The sequence below is a fragment of the Diuraphis noxia genome, unplaced genomic scaffold, assembly GCF_037042655.1.
Source record: "Diuraphis noxia isolate RWA-SAM2 unplaced genomic scaffold, SU_Dnox_SAM2 contig0005, whole genome shotgun sequence".
NCBI lineage: Eukaryota > Metazoa > Arthropoda > Insecta > Hemiptera > Aphididae > Diuraphis > Diuraphis noxia.
The window spans coordinates 44,943,794-44,955,886 of record NW_028301715.1 but is presented as its reverse complement, the minus strand read 5'-3'; the positions used below and the strand labels follow the sequence as shown (position 1 = coordinate 44,955,886).

Here is a 12,093-nt window from a genome sequence, read left to right as displayed (position 1 = left end):
GAGATTTTATTACCAACATTTTTCGCAGATTTAATCCATTGGTATAGTTTTCCCCACACTTATCTATATAAGTTTCCCTATAGAAACTACAACTAAAAATGACCTCTACAAAGTACCAATTCAGGATAAAATTTAACCATTTCAAACCTATAAAAAAGCTTTCGTAGCTTTTTTTACTACTGGAGAAAAGAATCCACATCATATATAAAGAAAAGAAAAACAGTATCATAAAACCACAGAAAATCCTGAAATAATAACATTTATAAAGATTAATTATTTCGTGCTTACTATAAAGTATATGCTACACTGTTACATAAATGAGCTAAATGTGTATTTTTTAAAATATTTTTATATTATATATTAGAGTAAATTATATCAACACGTCTGAAAAATAATTGTTATAATAAAATATTAATAGGTATGTGCCTATATAGTGTATATTACCATAAAATTCTAACACGGAAACGAGTAATATGTTTTTGGTATAAAACCGGGAACATTGCTAGCAAGTCAAAATGATAATCGTAAATACATCAATATGTCCATATGGATAACATTCTATGAGTTATATATATATATATATATATTATATATATACGCTATATATATATTCATACGATATGCATGTAAGTTTGGGGGAATTTTAAATTTGTAAAAGGGATCAAATAATGTATATAATGTTAGAGCGAAACGATTAATTTAACGTATATACTATATACATATATATATATATATATATATATATATGTGTATATACTGTTATTAAGTGTTATCTCCTGTATGTGTTGTGCAGTTGTGCTATATATATAATTATATCTCCGGATATCCCTTTGCTATAAAAGTGTAAAAAGGAAATAAACGATCACCACTCACTTAGTCTGCCACAATTCCGTGTAGTATTCACGAGTGATAATATATAGGTACTTTACCTATTATTGTAACCTACAGAAAAGGTAATAATATCTTAGAAATACCTGTGTGAGCTATAGTAATATTGCATGTAATAGTCTTTTGATAACTATAGAAATGGTTTTTTGGATTTTTAATTTTATAATCATCTTAATGGTAAAATCGTTAATAGAAGAAAGGCTATTATACATAGTTTCAAACTCTAAGATATTGTATTTTATGATGTTTAAATTTTTTAATGTTATTATTTTATCACATTAATATAAGACAAGTGTAGTATAGTATTTTCTTAGTATCGCGGATACATTGTAAGACAGAAAAACCACAATGATTAGCAGCAACTACTTTTACAAATTGTTTTTAAAAAAATGCTTAAAAAGGGGATACATTTTTTTTTTACGGAAATGCGAATATAAACTCGAACATAGTAAAAAATAAAAATATAATAATTTTGTAATGTTATGTTAACTGCAGTGGAACCAGACGAGTGGAGGGTAATGGATATATTATCCAGCTGTAATAGTCAAATAGCTATATAGGCAATTACTAGGCAAATACACTGTGTACCATCTGCCATCTGGTATATTTTTCTATGAATGCCGATTACGAATAACCATGTATAGAAATTATAATATTTTAAGTGTCGTTACGACCGCAACACTATAGTAGTTGTGTCCGAAACCACATTAAATGGGATTAACTGCAGTAGTGCAATACGATTAGTGCATTTAAATGTAGAGACAAATACGTACGTTAAAAATTATTAATAAAATATGTGTTCTGCAATCCTAAATTGTTTTAACTTCACTATTAAATCAAAAGTTTACAGCTAATTTTACGTTTGTTTATTATTTTATTACAGGAATATTCACTCCAGTCACCTAATGGCCAACAACCTAATGGAGATAACTTGGACACCGTCCATGAAAAACAAACTAAAATAAAAAAAAAAACATTACTTTTCGGTAAGGCCGCATACACACGTGCTCATTCTGCGAGTTATATTTTTAAACAGTAATATGGCTGGATAGTACCATTACCATATAATTTTAATACACTCTGGCTAGGTACCTTTGATTTTGACGATTCACAAAACAAATCTATTCTTAGAATATTACACACTTAAACTTAAGCGTACGTAATAATTTTTTTAGGACATTTAATTACAAACGTCATTTTATTGGCAAATGATCGAAAAAAGTTTTATTTTGACTTTGATAAATTATTCTATGAACTAGATATTACTTATTAAATTAAATAAGTATGCAAACAAACCCCAATAACCTTTTCAGTATACCTATACAATTTTTATACACACCCAAAAATAGGTGAAGTATATTTAATTCAACAATTATAATTTACACTATTTTTTTTTTTCAATTATGAATTTGAATTTCAAAGTGAAACTTAAAATAATATTATTATGGTATATTATTCATTTATAAAAAATTTAACCAATTTTGATTATCAACCTGTGAATTCAACTAAAAATACTAAAGGTTAATTTTTATGACATTTTTCACTTTTCTAAGAAGATACTTGGACTGACTAAATATTTTCAATTTTTATTTTTGTTGACTTAAACTGATATTTTTTTAATATAACTCTACTTACATTACTTTTTATCGCTTTTAGTTGAATGAGCTCGTCACAGAAAATTTATATCATCAATGTCAATGTCTGGATGTATCAGGGTATCCCGGACGGGAGTCCGAAATGATAGCTCTGTGCAGACTCATCAACAACAGTATGCCCAGATAATTAAGGTAATTTTGTAAAAAATAACAACCTTTTTTTATGAAAATAAAAAGTAATTATTGTGGAGGGTAATATTTTCAACAGAATTAATGACAAAAACGTCCCTACATAAATAATTTTAGATGATTGGGGTTATGAAAAAAAGAAAATTATTTTATGCAACCGTACAAATTAAATTGAATTAATTTTGAAATATTCAAACAAAACCATGAGATTGTAGTAAATAATTAGACAATTATTTTTGACCGGAGTAATCATTATTCATAAAATGTATTAAAGTGTAATCAGCTCCATAATACAATTGCTTGATAAAAATAAAGCATAAATAGATAGTATAAAATTCTATAAAAAATAATAACAAGTACTATTAACTACATGTATTAAATTTATTATTTCAATAATGTTTCGGTAATGACTAAAATTTATTAAATTAACTCAATAATAAATGGGTATATTTGTAAAATATTTAAATTCTAATTATTTAGATTTTAGTTATTGCAGACATAAACACATTGTTATGAATTATGATACATTGTACCTTATCTTCATATAAAATATAAAATACAGTCACAGAGTGTTTGATGATATTATTAGTCTGTAACTTGTAATTTGTATTATTATGTTATGACGTGTATTGTGATTTACTAAATTACAGATTACATAGGTATAATAGACGCCGTGGGAAGCCAATGTTTGGTTACTAATACTACACGCGTGCATTGTTATAAACGCTGCTGTCACGTTGTTTTATTTTATCAGTTGCAATGGAATCAAATTTTAATAATTTTAATAGTAACGCACAGTTTGAATTGTCGCAAGTTTACATTTAACTTGTAATTTTAATTATGATTGAGTACACCGATATAAAATATTATTGCTTTTCATATTTTTAGCATTTTTTATGCCAAGCTTCTAATTATTATAATTTATTATTATTACCATTTCTATAATTTCTTTTAATTACATGCTGTTCGTTATTTTTGAAACTGTTAGTCGGATACAGTGGAATTTACGGGTAGAATGTCTAAAAACGGCAGTGTTACCCGGGTAGCGATTAACGATCTCATTTAGACATTAATTATAGTGAAAACTTGCATTATTTATGACCCAAAATACTAAAATGGTCTTCATAATTAAGGCTTTTGCTGAAATATAGTAAGTATCTTTTTCACCCAATTAAAAAGCCGAGATATTCCTTATGCGTACAATAAAAAATAACTATACAATAAATCTTTCATTGTAAACACCTGATGTACGCCTCTGCATTATAATAAATGTAATACTTTTACAGAAAAAACCTATTTTCCATATACATTGAATATGTATTTAACTTTTTTTTTCTTCTGGTTTCAGGTATATACAGATTGGGCAAATCATTACTTAGATAAAGCCAAATCAAAGAAAAACATTAAAGATCTGCAACTAGATTTAGCTGACGGTGTTCTGCTTTCAGATCTTGTCGAAACAATTTGTGAGTCAATTGAATATTAAATATTAAAATTTAAAATAATTGAACACATCATTTATTATCATACCTAAAATCAGATGCAATTAATCATTATATTTACATTATATATTTCTCCCAATTGTCCTGAAATGAATAATTATTATGACAAAACCCTTAATCGTGATTCGCGGTGTCAATAACAATTAGTATAAAACAATATTATATAATTTCAATGTTATACTATACAGGGTGTCCCACAGATATTCTGACAAATGAAATAACTTTTGTTCTAATCAATATTTTTAAAAAATTTCTTTTAAATATAATTCATGGACACTTGCGCTATATTTTTAAAATACATTAATTATTTTTTAATACTGAAAATAAAAAACTTAAAAATTGATAAAAAATTATTTCGAAATATTCAATATATAGCCAATTTGTAAATCTGATTTTTAGAAAAATGTATATGGTAAAAACACTTATTTAAGTCAAATGACTGATTTTTTACAATTTTTTTAAATATCAATATTTTCGTTAAGTAAATTACGATCTAGTTTATGTTAGAAACCTTGTAATTTCAAATAATAATAAAGTTTTAATAATAAACATTTTTAAATAAGTGCATGTTAAAATCTAATTATTTTTTTTATTGCATTTATTTTAATAATATGTGATGTATAAACTATAAATTACTATAATTTACCTAACGAAAATATTGATATTTAAAATTTTTTTTAAAAATCAGCCTTTTGACTTAAATAAGTGTTTTTACCATATAAATTTTTCTGAAAGTCAAATTTACAAATTGGCTATATTGAATATTTCAAAAAAAAAAATTTATCAATTTTTTATTTTTTATTTTCAGTATTAAAAATAAAAAATAAAAAATGTATTATAAAAATGTAGCGCAAGTGTCTATTGATTATATTTAAAAGAAATTTTTTAAAATATTGATTAGAACAAAAGTTATTTCATTTGTCAGAATGTCAGATCTCTGTGGGACACCCTGTATATATACTACAAACGCGAACAAACTAAAAACAATACGTCAGTAAATATTATTGATTTTATGTCATGCATTTAATTGTTTTTTGAACAGATAGAGTAGTTTACGAATACAGACGAATTATTAGTTATTGTACTGTATAAAATAACTCAATAATTTATGGAAATGTTCCAAAGATTCTTGTATAAAAAAACATACGAACCCTGCGACTCAGTTTACATATGATTTAAAATTTGTTATAGTCTGTAACTAATATTGATCTAAGGTTTAAAACTTTTAGTACATATTTAATAGTTATAACTTTATAGCTTTTCGTAGGTTTACTTCTGCCGATTCTATAGTTGATCATTATAGTATAGATTATTCATACATAAACTCGTTTATGTTTTTTTTTCGAATCATTTAAAGGAAAACAATCGCAGTTGACTAATTTCTTGTCGCATTGACACTGGCTGTTATACTATAATATATAACGCTAACATAAGCTCATTATGTATTTCTTGTTAACACCGCAGATAATGTAATTTAAATCTTCTTATTATAAAAAATGAATTTTATTGCTTTTCTAGTAAAAAAAATTTTTTAAAGACAGATTAAAAAAATTTCCGAGTTATTAAACACACTTATTTATTTGAGTCCATAAAAAAATATCATACATAATAATATTATAATATGTACGGAGGTCGAGGAACTCGAACACATGATGAGTTCGATGAGGTTAGGGAAATAAATAGAGAATAAATATCATGTACATAATAATATGTAGTGATCAACAAAATAATTTTGACTCGACCGTTGGCACCGTGACAGGTTTCTTTATAGCATTTCGGTTTTACGACGTATACCACATAATACTAGATGTGGAAATCCCGAAAATCCATATAAGACATTATACCCCGTCGCTTTTACGTATTTTCAGGCAATCATCGGTTGCCGGACGTGAACAGGAAACCAAGGACCCATTTACAAATGGTAAGTAGCATAATAGTGTTACAATATAATATATATATATATATAACTAGGCACTCGCACTGATATTATACATACCGTCTATATACACAAATGTATTACTTCTATTACGTCAGGTGCGAGAAAAAAACGAAATAAAATCGTGGATTATCGCGTGTAATACGAGTGTAATGCGTATACCAACAATAAAATTTCTTATCGGTGCGGCGACCGCATACAACAAAATATGGTACTTCCGAGACGCGGACGGACGCGTTTAAACGGACGGCGGCGATGGCGGGGCAGTGTGGCGGGGGAGGAAGATGACGAGGGAGGGGAGTGGGAGAAAATTGATAAATTTAAATATTATTATGCGCTCAGCTATAAGATACTCGCGTATGGGGACACACTTGTTGTACCTACGGTTTAACACACTTTACCGCCGATCAGCTGACTCGGGACAATGATAAGCGCGTGTCCAAAACCAGTTTCACGCGTACATAAGTATATATAATTACAAGTTTACATTATAATATATGTATTATAGCCACTTCCATCTGACCTACAAAACTCCTGCGTGCATTTTGTTTATGCTTTGTAGCCATGCAATACACACACACACACACACGAGCTCACTATAGCACGCACCATTCAAACACTAAGTCACTAACCCACCTATATACATTTCTGGGAGCCGTTTTGAAGGTTAAACGGACGCCGCGGAGAAGTTTACATACTCGATTAACGACCCGCCTGACCTCCAACTGGAGCCACCGACGACAGCGATGTGTCCGAGATACGCGGGATATAGGTGGTAGCCTATATAATATAATATTATTATTATTGTGTAGTAGCCCGTTTAGATATCCGAAAGAAAGTTAACCGCGTAAATCGTGTGCCTATAATAATTAATAATATTTTATACCTATAATATTATCATCGATCGTGATGATAAATTATTATGATTATTATTGCCGTCGAGGCGTCGACAGTCTCGCCTAAAATATAGGTGAAAATGTCGAATGCAGTACGGAATTAAATGCGAACGCTGTACCCATCTAAATTCTGAACGTGCAATAACGGAAATCACTAGGCGACCTGTCCCAATGTTTATGACACCGTATACATTGTTACATTATACTTCTGCGAGCACGTACCTATTTATATATGTCTTGACAATATACTCGTTTCCTTCCTGTATAATATGCATTGTACACCCGCACGACGCACACTTACAATTCGGAACCGATCGTTTTCCGAACGGTTACTGCGCCAGATTTAGGGCGAACGGTCTTCGTCGTAATAATATTATATTCTATGTATAATTTACCCGAAAATAATATATGAATGAATGTATGCAATACATGTACAAGGCATTGTATAAGTAATAATTTATTATAACCCGTCGTGAGGATGATGAGTTCATTAACGAAAAAATATGTGTAAGAAAAACTGTCTAAAAAACGAATTAGTATAGATTGTCTCACTTAAAATACAATTACCTACTCGTTTAAATATCGTTGTATACATCTAGTGTGGCGATACATTTAGTAGATATATGTTTTGTACACTTAAAATGTTAATATTAAAACGAAAATCCAAGAAATATTTTTCTCATTTGAATTTTTCTCGTATTTATACCCATTATAATTAGATTACTGTAGCAGTGCCTAATATACTACAAACGAGTTACAAGCAAATATTTTACGATAAATAATATCATTCTAAACGAAACAATAATGCTCTGCATACAATGCAAACGGCTTAAAACATAGGTATCCTAAAATTATGTGTACACACAGAATCGCGAGGGACAATTTATATAATAATAACAAATGTTAGTACTAATTAGCTATTATTTTAACTGGCTGATAATATATGCAATATGCAAATGAATGCAATTATCTGCTCTAGTTTATAACACATATTATACGGGTATAGACTATTATTTATAGAACATTGAAATTGCAAGGAAAATGCTTTCAATTTATATTGTTTATTAAATGGAAACACTGATTTTCGTCTATATAACATTATTATATAAAGAATTTTTCCGTTATCGTATCGAAAAAAAATGTTTACCCGAACAACCGCGGTTCATTCGTGATTTACCGCAATATTTTATATTAAATCGATATTCGAGTGTTACCACTTACCAGGCCGAGTCCTCAAAATGCACGTAACGTCGTGATTATTATTTATTGCCCATTGATTTGTTATTGTTTATATTGGTGTACAGTTACACGGTGGAGTTCAAGAAACCATATACCTACAGGTACCTATGGTATTAAATCAAACTGACCTACCAAAACGGTCAATGTCAAGTGTACATCCATTATGTTAATTTGTTTTGCACGTATGCAGTAATATTTATATTAGTTACAAGTAGTATCAAGAATAACATTTACAAACGTTTAAATTTACAGATACCTATTTATATAATATATAGCTGACCCAGCCACGAGTTGCTGTGGCTCAGTAATTGTAATACATTGAATCAATTTTTTAATTTTTTTTTAATCAATTTTATCAATCTTTGGTACAATCAAATTAATATTTTCTAAAAAAATTTTAAATAGTTTATTCATATGAGATTGAAAATAAAACGTTTCGCCAAAATTTAAAAGTAATAGGTAAAGTATCGAAATGTTGATATTATATATATTATATGGATTATGCATATACGTATTAATCTATCATAATATTTATTATTTGTATTTATTTTTGACACGTACATCAAACGATAAACAAAATTTAACTATAAAATATTTTAATACATTGAAATTTGCAAAAGTTGTACTTTTAAATTTAAAAACGTATTTATTTACATTTTTTTTTCATTTTAAACTCACGCTTTATTCTTTGTAGTGCGTTGCAAAAAGTACAAATCTACACGTAGCACAGCCAATCGATAAAATTAAAATTACGTTATAATAATCCTTATTAGTAGGCACACAGAACGGTTAAAAAAACAATAATAATAATAATAATAATAAAAATAATAATAGTGGGTGCTGCCATACGATTATGTTGTCGGTGTCCGTGTCGGTCTACAATATAGCGTGGAGAAACAGTGTGCTGTGAACTGTACCAGCGGATAGACCGGTTCTCGTATTCGTATGAAAAATAAAATAGTAAAATCGCGTATCCGTTTGTGAATAAAAAAAATATTTCTTATTTTCGAAGATATTTAAAATAAAATTGTGCTTAAACTTACTTCTCAGTGCTTATAATATAACTAAATGGCGACCAAGACGACCAATTGATACAATATATAAATACATAAATAAAGTAAGTAACAAAATTAAAAAAAACGTTTAGTCTATACTTACGTAACTCTAACCTACTGAAAATTAACACATCTCGTAAATAATATTAAGTAATTTATAATATACTTCTTAGCAGATATTCAGTTTTTAACAGAGCATATGATTAAGTCATCATTCAGGAAATCAGGATTATTTAGGAAACGGTTTTAAGTGACCATAGATCCCTATTCAAAGATTTTAAAATAAATGTTGGCATATTTTTATGTACTTGAATAATTATAATCATTTAATGATCATTTTATTTGCATTGAGTGCAAGAGTTTTTGATCAACGTTTATATATTATATCAATTTTTTTATAATGACATAAAAGTTAATATTTAATTTTTAATATTGTAGTATGGATATTTTTATAATTACTGTATCATCTATTAAAGTAACACATTTATAATTAAGACTATACTTAGTTAATATTTTAAAACCTATATATTGTATGCTACTAAATTTTGAAAGTGATTTTAGATTTAAAAACTAAAACCCACATCTATCGTAATTCGTATTGAATAACACAATCTATTTAAAATCTATATCTATGAAACAATAATAAGTTAATATATTATACTTTATTATAACTCTTATAACTGATTAGTTTTAATTTCATAGAATATGTACCAATCTTACAATACGTATAGAAGTATAGAATGTAATTGTATACACCTATATTATATTATGTATAATGCAATCTTTAAATTCTATTATAATATATTTTCTCACTAAATTAATACTTTTTTTCTTCTTTTTAATATTAATTATTTCATTATTTATTGCGATAATTTTCCAACAATTAAAGTAAGAGTAAAAACAATTAAAAAAAAAAAATCTTATAGAACTTAGATAATATTGTAAGTAGTAAGTCAGGTTTCAAATTAAAATAATAGGTATTTAGTATTGTTTGTTATCTTAACAATCATATTGTTATCTTAACAATCATATTGTTATCTTAACAATCATATTGTTATCTAGACCACGCCATTGTTTGAGATAAATAGTAAATACTGACATTATAAAATTTTCCGTTATTTTTGATTATAAAATTGTGAATTAGGGTTATAAATTCTAAATAGATCAAGGGAACTATTTATTTTACAATTATGTGAGCAATTGTTTTCGATTAACGCTTTTCAACGTAGTGAACATTTTTCAAAAATTCCATGCAATTTGACATAGGTATAGATAGGAAGTTTAAATCAGATCGTTCCCATATTTGAATTTTTCAAGAGTTCACAAAATAATTTCAAAAAAAAAATATAAATACCAAACGTTTTTAACAAAATTTTGATTATTTTTGATTTCATTCAGAATTGTCCTCAATGATTCATCATTGTTTTCAAAAATATATGAGACGTGTATCTCAGTGACCTGACCTTCTCACACGTAGTATCAAATTTTTTTATGTTTCTATTATTAAATGAATTATTGTTTATATTTAAAAACTAGTAACTATTAATATATTTATGAATTAGTTTTTATCAGACATTCAGACCAGCATATGTATACCTACTATATTATAGAGTATAAATTCTAAGAATCATATGCATATACTTAATACTATGCATATTGCATATATATAATTGTATATGTATAAAGAATACACACATACATCATTCAATACTTGTGTACTACATTCATATTAACATTGTTATAAATATTTATAATTATTAATTATTGATAAAAAATATATAATTAATGAATAAATATTCAAAGAAAATTATTATAATTTATAATATATTTAATAAGTATAAATGTACTGAAAACCATAATAATTGTTTTAAAAATAAATATCTATTTGAATCAAAAAATTATAAAATCAGGAAATATAATATTAAATTACAGCTTAGGTAGGTACTCTCATAAGCATAACAGCATAACACGAAATGACACCATATACGTTTGCATTTTGTATACAAAAAAAAAATTGCATTAATAATAACTGCATTTATATTTACAATTTGTTATTTCGATCGTGCTTCTTGTGTCAACTTTAACAGTTTTATCGTGCTTGAAGTTTAAAATAGATTATACCTATGTTATCACTGGGACCAAAACTACTTTGAAGTCTGTGTCAGACGAGATTCTTAACAATAAATAATGCACCTAGACAACATTTTTAGTCACCAAATAATACCAATTGTCACGTTTCGCGTGGAAACCTGCGACTTCATCTCTGCAGCCATCATTAACAGAACAAGAGAGAAAGAGAGAGAGAGAGAATTACATTCACAGAGAGAGAACAATAATTGTCAATTTTGTCACGGATAACCTTGGTATTTATTTTTATGCGGTCCACATCATTGTAGTCTGCTTCTTGTCTCAGAAAAAAAGGATTTTTTTCTCTGCGTTTATAATGTGAAAACAATATTAGCTAATGTGAAAATCATGCACGAAAACGTCTTTATAATTATTGTAACGGTAACAATATTAGTCCGTTATACTGATCGTCAGATCGTATTAGGTAAACGTATATAAATGTATTAAAATTTAGAAAACCATAAATACAATAATTTAAGCATAGTCTGCTAATTGTTTGTAATAATTGTACCCAATATATTTATTAAATATAATAGCTATTTATAAATGGCAGGTATCTAATTAAAAATGACACTCTTGTCTTGAATTCTAGAATGGAATCCTCATCACAATGTCTTAAGAACATTGTATATTTTAAAAAGAAAAACATTGGAATTCGATTAAAGA

At 27.2% G+C, this 12,093-nt stretch overlaps 1 protein-coding gene across 7 annotated transcripts in view; it reads left to right on the top strand.

Moving 5' to 3' along the window:
- Nucleotides 1–12,093, top strand: part of sick (sickie) — a 90,839-nt gene that overhangs the window by 24,907 nt on the left and 53,839 nt on the right. For 6 of the 7 annotated variants that reach the window (XM_089229766.1, XM_089229760.1, XM_089229762.1 and 3 more), the window contains exons 2-5: nt 1,772–1,874; nt 2,545–2,675; nt 4,021–4,138; nt 6,043–6,095. In XM_089229766.1, coding sequence (XP_089085892.1) covers nt 2,580–2,675; nt 4,021–4,138; nt 6,043–6,095 — 267 coding nt within the window. In that variant the 5' untranslated portion in view covers nt 1,772–1,874; nt 2,545–2,579. Of the gene's footprint in view, nt 1–1,771; nt 1,875–2,544; nt 2,676–4,020; nt 4,139–6,042; nt 6,096–9,163; nt 9,363–12,093 lie in introns of those variants that run through there. The other variant, XM_089229763.1, reaches the window with a different exon arrangement.